The following is a 14,153-nucleotide window of genomic DNA, read 5'->3' as shown; positions in this document are numbered from 1 at the left end:
CGTGAAATCTGATTTTTAGCACTATGTATGTATGGATAGTGAAAATCGACACACCTATGATACCGAAATTTCAAACCTCTTTTCCCCTAATGTGCTATTCCCAAAGAGTGTTATTATTTTTGCTGCATAATCTTTTATTGAAGGATCCCAAATATAATATGGGAAAGGTATCAGGACATTTAGTAGGAGATGCCGGTGTTGTCGCGGATCCATTCCAAGTAGCCGGTGACGCGGCTGAAGACGGCTGGGTGACCGGACTGGCAACCAGCAGCAGAGCCGAAGGATGTCACTCCCACCAGGCGGTTGCCGTCATGGGTGACCAGGGGGCCGCCAGAGTCTCCTCCGCAAGTGGACTTGCCACCGTTGGTGTTGATGCAGATCATGTTGTCGTGGAGAGACCAAGTGCGGCTGCACTCGCCCTGATCCATGATCTGGACATCGACGCACTGCAGCCAGTCGGGGAGTGGGCTGCCGTCATAGGTGCCACCCCATCCAGAGGCAACAGCCCATTGGCCGGCGTAGCTGTTGTAGCGATCGTTGAAGCTGGGCAGCTCAACCTTGTTGACCAGATGCCAGAAATCGACATGGGGAGTGCGGATCAGAGAGATGTCGTTGTGCAGGTTGCCACTGTTGTAGTGGTGGTGCTGGACGATGTCGTTGCGGTGCACCCAGTGGGTGTACTGGGGCTGGGTGCGGAAGCTGGCTCCGTAGTTGATGGTCACAGACTCGGCGCCGTTCGTGCAGTGAGCAGCGGTCAGGACCCAGGTGTTGCCAATGATGGAGCCACCGCACCACCAGTTGCCGTTGCCGCTGAAGAGCAGACCAACAATGTAGGGAACCTTGCCCTCGTAGGCATCGTAGCCGTTGGTGATTCTACCCTGAATGTCCTTTACAGGTGTAGGGGTCTGCTTCTGCAGGGGAGTGGGGACAGCGCTAGCTGCGGCCACAGCCAATGCCAGGAATACGAACAGTTTCATCTTGAGCAAGCTGTGAAACTCATGCCTTTCCTTAAACTTTGCTACGTTTTTATACTCTCGAAGCCGCCTTATCTGGTTCGTCCACACATCGATAAGTGCTCCTCCTACTGGAAAGTAACATAAAATTCAATAGTAATAAATTTTGCAAACGTTTCATTCATGAAAGTCTTGCGGCTGATAAGGTGTCTTCAAGTGGACCTTTCGTTGAAATTATGGCTAGCACTCCGCCATCGTACGAGGATGATATTTGTAATAAGTTCTCCAGAAAGTTCGTATAATTAACCTAAAGATTACACATTCAGCAGGTTTGAATGATCATATATTCTGATAATAAAAAGCCTTTGTCCATGAGATATCCGGCAGTCTGTTTTATTATACACCTTATAAATAGCTTTCATAGGAAGGTGCAATAAAAGGAACAAGTACAAGTAGAAGACAACATGGCTACCGATCGTTCTATTAAAATGTTTGTATGTAAGGATATTAAGTCTATTTACTGTCCTAGATCCACTAGTATATCTTATAACTTAGCTCCTTCCGCTGTGTAGATCGAATTATTGCTTGCATGAGCCTTTTAGGATCGTATGCGGGTTTTATAATTTAATGTACCGCCTTTTATATTTATACTACTGGTACTTATATCATACATTTCCCGTAACTAGTATAAACTTTGCTAATTTAAGTGCATGCTTACCTCTTTTAGTAAAGCTTAGTTATAATTATCCTCGAATATTAGTTTAATATCTATCTTTCCTGCTTATACATATGTACATACATATGTAAGGGTCGATACAACGTTTCGTGCGTCAAGTGCACCTCTCGGTCGTGATCCTTTTTATTCGTTATGGTCGTATTCCAGCGTCGAATCTAGACTTATGTATTAGCTGATGTACTCTGGCAGTGTTTTTGCCAAAAACCATATTATAGCCAAATTTCAAAGTATAAATTCGCCGCTTGGCTGCTATCAGTTCGACGACTACAGTGGCTCCCAGCTTAAATGAACCGGAGCACTTTTCCAAGTTAAAACCCCTATAAAAATCCATTGAGCAGTCCTATAAGCAACAATTCCTAAACCAACAAAAAAGTTGGATATTCTTCTTCGTTACCCCACAAAAAGGAAAAAACTAAATGCGCACTAGAAAACACCCCCACAGCTTATTTGAACCACGCACTTCCCACTCCATTATCTCGCGATCCTCGCGACCAATAACTGTAATTCTTTTTCCTATGTCTTCTTTCGTATGTAAAAGAATGTGTTTGACAAAATGCAGTGCGATCTCAGTTTTTACATCAAAAGACCGTCGATCAGCGGGAATTGGTGATTCACCATTATAAAGATGGCCATTCTCGACGCAAAACTGCATAGTATATCCCCAACCAAAATTTTTGCGGAGGCGGAGGAGCGTCTGATCTTCAGAATAGTTAAGACAAACTCAAAATGATCGGCTGTTATCGGCTAACATATTTGGGTCCGATGGACACACATACATATGTCTGGAGAAAACCAAATAGGGAGATTGAGTTGAAAAACATAAAAATGGGGGAGGGCATGTAATGGCTTACGCCTGTATGTCAGCCGCTGGAGTCGGAAATTTTTTTTGATCGATGAAAACATGCACAAGATCATGTATCTTTCAATCCTTAAGTGCCGAAAGACTCGGAATAAACAATGGTTTCCGATTCTAACAAGATAATGATCCGAAACCCAAATCAGGACCTGGCTGATTTGGAATTGCCAAATAGGTGTAAACTTTTCATAAATAATACGGGAGGGCATGCATGGCATTAGTTTTTAGTTTAAAAGGAAATTTGAATTAACAATTTTGGTTCAAATAAGCTCTCACAGCATATCCCGCAGGTTGATATAACAACGCTAACAGCGTTTCCTATTCCATAAAATACATATATACATACAGTATGTCAAGAAACTCTTTACACACTGAAATTAAATTACATTTTTTGACTTTGGATAAGAAAATAATGGCCTTTGGTTCAAATTTATCAATTTTTTTTAATTCATAACCATTCAGGGATTAATTATAAAATAGTTGGTGAAAAAACAATAACAAAACTATAAATAGGTAACTTAAAAAATAACAAAAACAATGATTACTCATTTTTGACACTGTCAAGAAACTCTTTACACAAAATATTTTCATTTTTTAAATTCAAAATTCTTCGTAATTATTTAATATAATTAACTTATTTTAATATTTGGTATGTCCACCCTTAGCATTGACTACATGCTGGAGCCGTTTTTTCATCGAATTTATCAATTTTTGTAGGTCATACTCAAAGGGAATCTTTTGCCACTCTTCCAGTATGAATTCTTTGAGCTGATTGCGGTTTTTGGGCTGTCTTTTTCCCACTTTCTTCTTCAAATAGGCCCACAAATTTTCTATGGGGTTAAGATCGGGACTCTGGGGTGGTGTATCAATTACTTTTCCACAGTTGTAAAGCAGCCAAGCTCTCACATTGGACTCTTTATGTTTGGGATCATTGTCTTGATAATATTTAAATTTGGCCCTATTGTCCGTAATGAGACCAAATTTCTCCGCACTGCTTTTTAAATTTGTTTTTAAAATTTGGAGGTACTGTTTGGCATCCATTGTGCTCTCAATAAATGCAATATTTCCCACTCCTCGGCTAGAGATGCACCCCCAAATCATAACCGAAAGTTTTCCAAACTTTACAGTCGGAATGATGTTTCGGTTATCCAAAGCTGTTAACGGCTTGCGCCATACTCTGGGTGGACCATCATTGTAATATAACATCATTTTTGTTTCGTCGCAAAATATGACGTCATCCCAATACTCTGCCGGCTTACTGATCATCTGAACAGCGAAAGTGAAGCGCTTTTCCACATTGACCGACGAAAGCAGCGGTTTTTTTCGTGCCACTCTGGAAGAGTATCTATGGCGTAGAATAACCTGACGTACTCGAAAACGAAATGTGTAAAGAGTTTCTTGACAGTGTCAAAAATGAGTAATCATTGTTTTTGTTGTTTTGTAAGTTACCTATTTATAGTTTTGTTATTGTTTTTTCACTAACTACTTTATAATTAATCCCTGAATGGTTAGGAATTAAAAAAATTTGAACCAAAGACCATTATTTTCTTATCCAAAGTCAAAAAATGTAATTTAATTTCAGTGTGTAAAGAGTTTCTTGACATACTGTATGTTTGTCAGGTTTCCCAGCCCGATATTAGTCAACAAATTTATTAAATAATAGCCAGTGGTCCAGAGTCAGGTAAATCCACCAATATTTTTCGCTATTTACACTTCTCACTGTACCGTTAAGTGCGGCAGTGACTATTCTTTCGCCTTTCTCTCCACCTTCTTCGTTCCTGCAGTTCTCTCCCGCTGTATCTAGCTTTCGTTCCCGGCTTAGCTACAGCCCGAGCTTCTCTAGCGCTCCTCTCACTTTTGCTCGCCCTTGGTGAGAATCATCGCTCGATCCCCCACATACCAACATACCAACATACACACATACTTCCGCTTTCGACTACCAATAAATCGCCACACATGTACATACGGCCACGTCGCATATATCAGCACACATACATACATAGCTGACTCTCCTGCCACGCGCACTCTCTCTCTCACACACAGTGGCAGTAGCAGTTAGCAGTAAGGCGTGAGTCTTCAGGTCTGGCACGTGCCTAAAGAGAGCGCACAGCGTCTATCTCTCTCTCTCTCTTTTTTACCGCCAGTTCTATCCTAGTGTGACTCGTAGTCAAACTCCTTCCTCCGAACTTTGGACTTTCGTGATTTGAAAGATAGGCAGAAATGCAAACTACAACAAAGCATATGAACAACACTGTTTTTGTCTCAACAGTTTTTTTTTTTTGTATAATCTTTTATTGAGGGATCCCAAACAAAATATGGGAAAGGTATCAGGACATTTAGTAGGAGATGCCGGTGTTGTCGCGGATCCATTCCAAGTAGCCGGTGACGCGGCTGAAGACGGCTGGGTGACCGGACTGGCAACCAGCAGCAGAGCCGAAGGATGTCACTCCCACCAGGCGGTTGCCGTCATGGGTGACCAGGGGGCCGCCAGAGTCTCCTCCGCAAGTGGACTTGCCACCGTTGGTGTTGATGCAGATCATGTTGTCGTGGAGAGACCAAGTGCGGCTGCACTCGCCCTGATCCATGATCTGGACATCGACGCACTGCAGCCAGTCGGGGAGTGGGCTGCCGTCATAGGTGCCACCCCATCCAGAGGCAACAGCCCATTGGCCGGCGTAGCTGTTGTAGCGATCGTTGAAGCTGGGCAGCTCAACCTTGTTGACCAGATGCCAGAAATCGACATGGGGAGTACGGATCAGAGAGATGTCGTTGTGCAGGTTGCCACTGTTGTAGTGGTGGTGCTGGACGATGTCGTTGCGGTGCACCCAGTGGGTGTACTGGGGCTGGGTGCGGAAGCTGGCTCCGTAGTTGATGGTCACAGACTCGGCGCCGTTCGTGCAGTGAGCAGCGGTCAGGACCCAGGTGTTGCCAATGATGGAGCCACCGCACCACCAGTTGCCGTTGCCGCTGAAGAGCAGACCAACAATGTAGGGAACCTTGCCCTCGTAGGCATCGTAGCCGTTGGTGATTCTACCCTGAATGTCCTTGACAGGGACAGGGGTCTGCTTCTGCAGGGGAGTGGTAGCAGCGCTAGCTGCGGCCACAGCCAATGCCAGGAATACGAACAGTTTCATCTTGAGCAAGCTGTGAAACTCATGCCTTTCCTTAAACTTTGCTACGTTTTTATACTCTCGGAGCCGCCTTATCTGGTTCGTCCACACATCGATAAGTGCTCCTTTTACTTAATTGTAAGATTCACTGGCAATAAATTAGATTCAAGTTTATTTTTAATGAATGTTGTGTCGGCTGATAAGTCAGCGAGTGGAACACTTGTGGAAATTATGGTTAACACTCGGCTATCGATTTTTGGTCGTATTTGTAAGTTTGCAAAGCGTAATTCATTTAAAGATTGTGCCAATTGAGTGACCAGGTGGACCCCGAAATCAGTCTGGCAGGCAGACTATAAATTTTGCGGTATTCACTGCAATAACGATAAAGTAAATAATACTTATAGTATAAACATATATATATATATATATATATGTGTGTGTGTATATATATACAATATATATATACATATACTAGTGCGCCAACGCCTTACCGACTCGCCTCGCTCGAGTGCCCGCCAACCCCCGGCTCACTCGCTTCTCTCGTTCCCGTTGATATTAGTGAAATATCGGGACGACAACGACCCAAAACTTTTGTATATAATAGAGCTTCTCTTTGTACAATATTTCCCCCATAATAAAACGAATTCAATCGTTGTATTATTCTGCATGAATATCTGTTATTTGAGAAAAGAGAATTTACGCTCTATCTATTTGTTCGTATAACACTGTGCGACAATGATTTTGTACTTTACACTGTGCACAAATTAGTTGTAGTTAAAATTAGTTTTTTAGTAAATAAACTCCATCTTACATTACACTAGGCCATGCTTGTTTTCTACATATTAAATTCCAGCTTTGCCATTAAAAATATAAATCCTATGCATGGTCAAGCAGTTCTCTCTTGGTTTTAGAATTTAAAAAATAATATTTTGGCGGTGTATGGTATTTGATCTACTACTACCCCCTTAAAAATATAACGAATTGCATGGTACTCGAAGAAAGTGTTTATTCTTATATCGACACGGCGAACATCTTGAACTTTCAATAGAATATTCCCGTCTCCTCCTTGATCCACTCGAGGTATTTGGTGACACGAGTAAAACCAGCTGGAGCACCTGACTGGCAGCCGTAAATTGAAACGAAGGAAGTGACGCCGATCAGCTTTCCACCGTCATGAGTGACCAGAGGGCCGCCGGAGTCGCCCTGGCAGGTGGACTTTCCATTGGGAGTATCCACGCAAATAGTGTTCTCGGAGGCAGTTTCGGTGCCGTAGTAGGCCTGGCACTGCGATAGAGGGATGACCTCCACGTCTACGCAGCGCAGATCTTCCACCACATTGCTGCCGTCGTAAATGGCACCCCAGCCAGAGGCCAAGGCCAAGTAGCTGTCGAATGAGTTGTAGCGCTCATCTAGACTCGGAAGCTCAACCTTGTCCACCAAGTTATAAAAGTCCACATGAGGTGTCCTGATCAGGGATATGTCATGATCAAGGCCGCGGTACTCAGGATATCTTATGAAAGCGGCGCTGCTGACTGTGTGCCGGAAGGCCGCCTGCTCGTAGTTGGTAGCTCCGTAGTAGAGTGAAGCCTCATCAGCACTGTGTGGGGATAGAAAAAACTCTTCAATGGCCCTTCCATATTGAATTTGGGACGAACTTACTCGCTCGTGCAGTGAGCAGCTGTCAGAACCCAAGTGTTGCTGATGATCGAGCCACCACACCACCACCACCTTCCGTTGCTGTTGAAGCTGATTCCCACTATGTAGGGGACCTTTCCCTCAGTTGCCTCATAGCCGTTGGTAATGCGACCCTCAATACTTCGGTGTTCCACCTGCAGGTCCTTGGGGTGCACAGCGTCATGGGCCACGGCCGAGGCCACTAGAGCGAACAGCAAGAGTGCGATCACAGTCATTTCGTTGGACTAGCAGTGCTCTCATGGTGGTCTGAGTTTTATATAGCTTTAATCATTCTTCATTTCATTATCGATGCAAATACCCGAATCAACATCTAATCTACATTCATAAATTAACGAATATATTAAGAGTACTTTGTTAGTGCGCGATAGATTAGGGCAAAGGAGACATTTGGCATATACATATGTATATGTATTTTGCATTTAAACCAACACATCCCCCAGACTTAAACACCTTCATGAGGGGCCCATCAAAGTGGCAATGGAACCTGATATGAGACAAGAGGCATTTCTAATCGAATGGCACATAATATCCTTGAAGAAGTAGAGAAGCAGAGAAGAGACAATCAACAGGGGCACGAGTGTAGGCGTAGCAGATTCTCTTTAAGTGTGTAAACTGCTTGCAACACGATATGACTTGTGAGGAAGCCCGTAAGCGAAGGAGAAGATGGGTGGAAGCTTCGCACCCCATCTTGCTTATTAAGTGTTTGTCGGTAATGCGCTACTTTTTAAATTTACTCGCTTCTACTTGACCACACAGCACAACGCCGCCCACAACACAGTCCCTACTCAACACGAAAGCAGGCGAAAGCTCTGAGAAGGAAATTCACCAGAGCTCGAGAGCTAATAAAGCCGATGTCAGGCGAAGTGCCAAGCTCGTACATAACTCGACGTCCAGGCAGGCAGACCGACCTCGGATACAGCAATAGAACGGGAATTTCATAATAAAATTAAAACTGTTGCGGGCACCATTCGCATAACTCATCCGCCCCTTCAAGCAGGATTCCTTTCTGCAGTGGAAACAACAAAGTGCACGCTAAATGATTGCTCTGTGGATGCACTCGTATATAGAGAATCTATATTAAATAAACGGAATACCCAAACAGAGGCGGGGACTAAGTGAAAGTTTAGTTTCAGTTTGCCACTCGACGAGAGCCGTATTTAAGGATTGGCAACTGTTAGCAGAGTGCATGTTTACCCATTTCTTTGTTTTCCTGGTCTCAACCCACAACCCATACCCACACCTCACACCCACGATTGCTGGGAGGGTTCATTGACTACCACTAAAGGTGGAACGATGCGATGAAGTCATGCTAGCGCTTATGAGAAAGCCCCTCCTGGCGTGAGAATATGGGAATGTGTTGCTTCTGGATTCGTATTTGTGCTCTTACTTAGGCGAGCAAAACGAAATGTGCCAGCCTTAAGTGCCAGCAGAATAAGTAGCATCAAAAAAAGGACCTTTGCAAAATGCATCAAGTACTCAGCTACGAGACGGCTGTGCGGGCAAACAGCTCGCGCGAATACCGTGAATATGTCTCGAAGCGCACCTGTGCCTCTCTGGTGCTGACAATTGCCTTCTTCATGCTGATAACAGGTAAGTCGTCAGGGAACGCTGCCCTGGAGGCAGCACTTTCACTAACGAGTCCTCTTGTCCCTTCGGCAGGGTACTTGCTGGGCAATTTTGTGGCAGAGCGAAAGTACCACATTCTGCAGCTGACAAAGAGCGTAATCAAGGATATAGATGGGGAAAGATCCGTGCAAATGAACAACGCTGATTATGCCAGCCTGCAGGAACTAAAAGCATATCAAAAGACCAAGGAGCACATATTGGCCGCCGCCCAGGTGCTCAACAAACTGCAGCAGCAGGACGAAGGCGACACATACTTGGCCACATCGTTGAACACGGAGATCTTTAACAAGTACATCTCCTGCACGCAGGACATCCCACCAAACACCACCATACCAGCCAGCCAGTTCATCGAGCAGCTGATCGACAACACTGTGGCCAGGCAGCGGCACTGCATGAGGATCATTCAGGTCGTCATCGACAATCATCTGGCCAATAGTCAGCTTTAGGGGAATGATTTAGGAACGGAAAAGGGGTCCAAGAAACGGCTGCAATTAACAACAGGTGTGCTTATGCTAAGGTGTGCTCAATATGTGTGCTCCCATATACTCGGAAATCCATTTTGTTTCATCTTTGACTCACATATAAAGACTTTTATATAGGTGTATGCATTTACATTGGTGTATTTAAAGCAAGAAAAGTACTTATATTCATAGGTGTACTTATTTTATAGGTGTTGAAAATAAAATAAAACCACCTTGTGAAACATCTCAATATTACTTACATCGAAAAACGGATCAGATATTCGATTCCAATCTTAGTCGGATTCACGATAGGCGTTTACACCTTTGATCGGCAAGGGATGTCCTGCGCTGTTTAGGACCCATTCATCTAGTGAAATCACATCATCATCTGAGAACAACAGAAACAAATACTTGAGAGTCTTCCCCAAGAACCAACTTGGCTGCAAATCGTCCGATTCCGGGGGCATGTCATATACGTTCCTTATTCCGGTGTATCCGAATGGCGTCCGGCAATATTTTTCCATTGCCTGTACGATGTCCCAGCCAAAACTGCGATACCTCTCGTCATTCGTCAGTCGCCAAAGCAGAAAATAGCTCTCAACGACATCTGGATAGAGCATAAAGCGATTCTTCTGATGTGGCGATGATTGATCCTGTGCATCGTATGGGAAGACAATGACCTCCGGCCCCAGTTTGGTGGGTGTTTGCTCGTAGCTTTTGTGGCACGTTTCTGTAATGCCAATGCCAACCTCTGCGTACTTTTCCCAGTGCTTCATCAGCAGCTGTGACACACCATAGGCAAAGTGCCCACCGGAAAAACATGACACATGATCCATCCGATGGCTTGGGCTGCCGTTTATATAGTCCGACACATAGATATCACCATTGGTAGTTACAGTTACGATATTCTGCAAGATGCCCAGGATGGCATCAGTGTACATCTGCCTGGATTCTGCATCCATTTTTCCAGACTGCACCCACGACTTCAGCAAAGAGTCGTGAAATCTACTTATCGCACTATCCGCGCTTATCCATTTGCCCGTTCTTACGCTGATCAAGTTTGGGTACAATCCATTCGGTTTTGTCATGTTCCCCAACACCTTGCGGATTCCCTGGACCCGCTCTCTGTAGACTGCGATGCCAGTGATGTCGCTGAGGTACGAAAACTCCATATGCAGTGCTCCGAACTCGGAAATGTCATTGAAGTGGCTTGATTGGGCGTTCTTTGATCCGGGGTTTACTATGGACTTTGGTATCCCAGTGGGTGTTTCGAAAGCGGGCAAAATCTTATCGGCAATTTGCAATGCCTTATTTTTGTACAAGGGGTCTCCGGTCAACGCGTAGAGCGAAAGCATGGAACCCAGCAGGCGGGCAGTTAGTTCAAACACAGAAAGCAGAGCGTTTACATTGTCCATTTCAAATGTTGACTCGATCCAATCACGCCCCTGCTTATACTCGTCCTCAAATCCCATTATGTGCAAGGTATCCAAACCTTCGATAACCGAGGCGCCCAAGTTGTGGTTCACAAACACGCCGCCCAGGCAGCCACGCCGCGATATCGGACAAAGCTCATTCGATCCCCATGCGTATCGATGGTAGTTTCTCCAGGCATGCAGCATCATCTCCCGAATTTTCTGCCGCCTTCCAGACAGATCCAAGTGATGGTCCGTTCCCAGTTCTCCGTTTCCTTTGTCCTCAGGACATGATTCCGCCGACCATCCTCTGTACAAGTGCAATGCCATGGTCAGGACTATGGTGAGAAATCCAATAGCAATGAAGCGATTCCTCAAGGTAGAAGTATTCCTCTTAAGGTGTAGTCTCCGAATATAATTGAAGTAATGCATCTATAAATTTGTCAAGTGCGCGTCTAAGGTCGGTACTCTCTATTCTGGTCATTCTAAGCGATGTGCTGTGCAATGCTGGAAGCTAAACACTTAATTAAATATTATAACAAGCCGTTTCTTAGCAATTATTACTAGTATATAAATATGTACTAATCAAACAGTGCAAGCAGGCCTGCAGGTCTGCTGCAAGTGCGTTTAACTGGTAGAGTTGCAATAGTATGACTGAACTCCATTATTTATATACATAAATACATTTTGGGCTTAAGCTTTTTCTCTGGAGAGCTACTGGGTAGATATAATGTTGCGCATTTGCCGAATGGCAGTCACCAGACGTGGCTCACAGCCGCTGCTCAGGGTCAAGTACTGATCTGGTGCGGCTTTGAGCAATGTGAGGATCTGTGACAATTGCAGGTTGATGGACAGTCCAAGTTCCTCCAGGACATTCGAGAGATACTCAATGTCAACACTGAGTTGTTTGGCGGCCGAGGCCGGCAGAGTCTTGATTTGCAGTATCTGTGCCTGATACAAAATGCAGCACTGTTCAACAACCAGCGAGAGCAAGACATCGGCACAGGGTATGGCCTGTGTGTACTTAACGTTGCACACCTCTAAGGCCTGTTTTAGAAGAGCCGAGGGCGCGAGCAACAACGGCTCTAGATGCTGGGGTAGGGTCAACAAATATTGTCCAATTTGGGTGATGCTTTCTTGGGGAGCAAAACTAAAGGATGGCATGTCGATGCCCGTTGAGGGATGAGTCTCCGCTGCTGGCCGAATGTGCGCCAGGTGCGTCTCGATGGGCTGCAGCAATATGTTGAGAGTTATATCGTGAGTTTCGCTAAATTGTAATTTTAACGCGGCATAGATCTGCGGAAAAATGCCCAGGCTTTCGGTGGCCTCCGCTTTCTTCTGCTGATAGTCAGCAATGGCGTTCAGTAATTGGGTGCGTGCTGCGTGGTCGCAGGTTTGGAATATAGTAATATTCCCCCGACTCGACTGTTTCGTCAGCTTAGCAGCTAATGTAGCCATGCGTGCGTGCAGATCGTGCTCGAATTGATGAAGCTGCACTTGAAAGTCGGCGAGGCATTGCAATTGGGACATCGTGTACTGCAGCAATGACCAATTTTCGCTCTGCGCTGCGTAGCTGCTGGAGCCCAGGCTGAGGCCCAGCTGCCGCTGGATGCGCCCGAAGTTCTCCAGCTGGCGCTTAAAGATTCCATTCAAAAGGGTTATCAGCTTGCACAGGGCCAAATCGCTGGTAATGGCAGAGCAGCGTTCGCAGGCCTCTTTCAGCCACTCGTATAGCTTGCGGGTGCTCTCCTCCAGATGACGTACTGCATCGCTGGGCGTGGACTGATTCGATAGCAAGCGATCCACCTGGGTCGACAACTGAGTTTCCTCCAATCGCGGATACTGTTGTATAAATTTGTGAAAGTATTCAAACACCGCCTCGCCCAGCTGCCGATGCAACTCATCGGATAGTGTGATGTGCGACTGCTCCAGCAGAGAGTTCAAATGCAGGACGAAACTGTGGTTGACCTGCGAGAATAGTCCCAGCAGCTCCAATCTCTCATTGGAAGTCTTCAGCAGCTGCAAAATGTGGGCATCCCGCGTGGGCTGAAGGGCAGGCAAGAGCTCGGCGATGACTAGGAAAGGCTGGGTCGATTCTTCACTGAACAGATTCGAACACCACTTGACCTGCCGCTGGCAATGTTCGAGGAGCTGATCGTAGTAGAGTGTGAGAAATTGTTGCTGCTGCTGCGGCTGCGTTTCCGTCCCCTGCAGCTCCAGCGTTTGCTTCCATTGCTGCTGCCAGAGATTCTTTTGGACAGCACGATAGTATTGCTGGAGCTGTGGCAAACGTTGAATGCTGGCGAAAATCCGTACATAGTGCTGAGCCTGCTCCAAATTGGATTCCGCAAAGCACTGAACCACGCTGGGCGAGGCCAGGGCTTCCAGGCGGTTCTTGAAGTCCTCGACCTGAGTGAGACGCTCAGCATGGCCTGGCAGCTGTTCCTGAGCGAGCAGGGACTTTTGCAGCGATATGAGCTTCTCGCAAACACCCTGAAAATTAGCATTTTTAATGCAGTTACATCTCAGCTACTTTTGTTGTACGCACCTTCAAATCGTTGCGCTCGAATCCGTCTTCCAGCTCGGCTAATAGGTTGCCCCAACCATCCGACTCCTGCAGGGACTCCTTGGCTGCCTGCAGCTTCGTTTGCAACGTGTTCAGCCGCTCCAAGGTTGCCATGCATTCGCCCGTCTCATTCTGCACGGCGGCCACCTCCTGTCGCATGGCACTCATCTTCTCCTGCAGCTGGCTCACGTCGCTGTGCAAGGTGGTGGATTCCTTGGCAATGCGCGGCATGCTCGATACCACCTGCCGACTGGACTCCTCCACGGCGTAGTTCACCTGCTGAACATACAGCTGCAGCTTGGCCACGTAGCTCTGAATAAAAGACGTCGCGTCGCCGTCTTTGCTTCCATTCTCCTCTATATACTTTTTGTAGTTGGCATTTATCCAGTCTGCGGGACTAAAAGTTGCTTCCGAAAGTGCAGACACGTCCATTTAATATTCAATTTCGAGGCTGATTTTAGTAATTTTTTTATTGTTTTTGTTTTGTTGTTGTTGGATTTCTTCTGTTTGAAAGAACGGTAGCACTAACGTATCGATAACTATTTTATTTTCGGTATTTTCCGGTATATTTTAAGTGTCAATATTACATGGGACTTTTTTGGGATTTTCTCTGGGATTTTTCCTCGCCACAATGTCCTTTTTTCCACAACAATGTCCCTTAGATTCCATCCTCACTTACGTTTTCTTACGTCTAATGTTGCTGGCAACATTCAATTTGTATGGACCAGACTCATGTGC

The 14,153-nt window shown here is 45.6% G+C and overlaps 6 protein-coding genes across 6 annotated transcripts; 1 reads left to right on the top strand and 5 right to left on the bottom strand.

Annotated features, from left to right (window-relative positions):
- Positions 1-121: 121 nt before the first annotated feature.
- LOC4800234 (serine protease 1) lies at positions 122-999 on the bottom strand. Its single transcript, XM_001357577.4, has one exon. The coding sequence runs from the start codon at positions 975-977 to the stop codon at positions 180-182; it is 798 nt and encodes a 265-aa protein (XP_001357614.1). The 5' UTR covers positions 978-999; the 3' UTR covers positions 122-179.
- A 3,818-nt stretch (positions 1,000-4,817) lies between these two features.
- Positions 4,818-5,709, bottom strand: LOC6896708 (serine protease 1-like). The gene has a single exon (XM_002136886.3). The coding sequence runs from the start codon at positions 5,677-5,679 to the stop codon at positions 4,882-4,884; it is 798 nt and encodes a 265-aa protein (XP_002136922.1). The 5' UTR covers positions 5,680-5,709; the 3' UTR covers positions 4,818-4,881.
- A 927-nt stretch (positions 5,710-6,636) lies between these two features.
- Positions 6,637-7,586, bottom strand: Jon99Ci (Jonah 99Ci). The gene is made up of 2 exons (XM_001357578.4): positions 7,315-7,586; positions 6,637-7,252 (listed from the first exon to the last, which is right to left on the bottom strand). Exons 1-2 carry the CDS (start codon positions 7,563-7,565, stop codon positions 6,697-6,699), a joined length of 807 nt encoding a protein of 268 aa, XP_001357615.3. The 5' UTR covers positions 7,566-7,586; the 3' UTR covers positions 6,637-6,696.
- Positions 7,587-8,181: 595 nt separating this feature from the next.
- On the top strand, positions 8,182-9,563 carry LOC4800276 (uncharacterized). The gene is made up of 2 exons (XM_001357579.4): positions 8,182-8,940; positions 9,010-9,563. Exons 1-2 carry the CDS (start codon positions 8,814-8,816, stop codon positions 9,420-9,422), a joined length of 540 nt encoding a protein of 179 aa, XP_001357616.2. The 5' UTR covers positions 8,182-8,813; the 3' UTR covers positions 9,423-9,563.
- Positions 9,561-11,311, bottom strand: alpha-Man-Ic (alpha-Mannosidase class I c). Its single transcript, XM_001357580.3, has one exon. It carries the CDS (start codon positions 11,279-11,281, stop codon positions 9,731-9,733), a length of 1,551 nt encoding a protein of 516 aa, XP_001357617.3. The 5' UTR covers positions 11,282-11,311; the 3' UTR covers positions 9,561-9,730.
- Positions 11,285-13,973, bottom strand: Cog7 (conserved oligomeric Golgi complex subunit 7). The gene is made up of 2 exons (XM_001357581.5): positions 13,398-13,973; positions 11,285-13,342 (listed from the first exon to the last, which is right to left on the bottom strand). The coding sequence occupies exons 1-2, from the start codon at positions 13,845-13,847 to the stop codon at positions 11,564-11,566; spliced, it is 2,229 nt and encodes a 742-aa protein (XP_001357618.2). The 5' UTR covers positions 13,848-13,973; the 3' UTR covers positions 11,285-11,563.
- Positions 13,974-14,153: the final 180 nt, after the last annotated feature.

This window comes from Drosophila pseudoobscura, chromosome 2 (assembly GCF_009870125.1).
Source record: "Drosophila pseudoobscura strain MV-25-SWS-2005 chromosome 2, UCI_Dpse_MV25, whole genome shotgun sequence".
NCBI lineage: Eukaryota > Metazoa > Arthropoda > Insecta > Diptera > Drosophilidae > Drosophila > Drosophila pseudoobscura.
The sequence above is the reverse complement of the archived record's forward strand: the minus strand, read 5'-3'. Positions and strand labels throughout refer to the sequence as shown.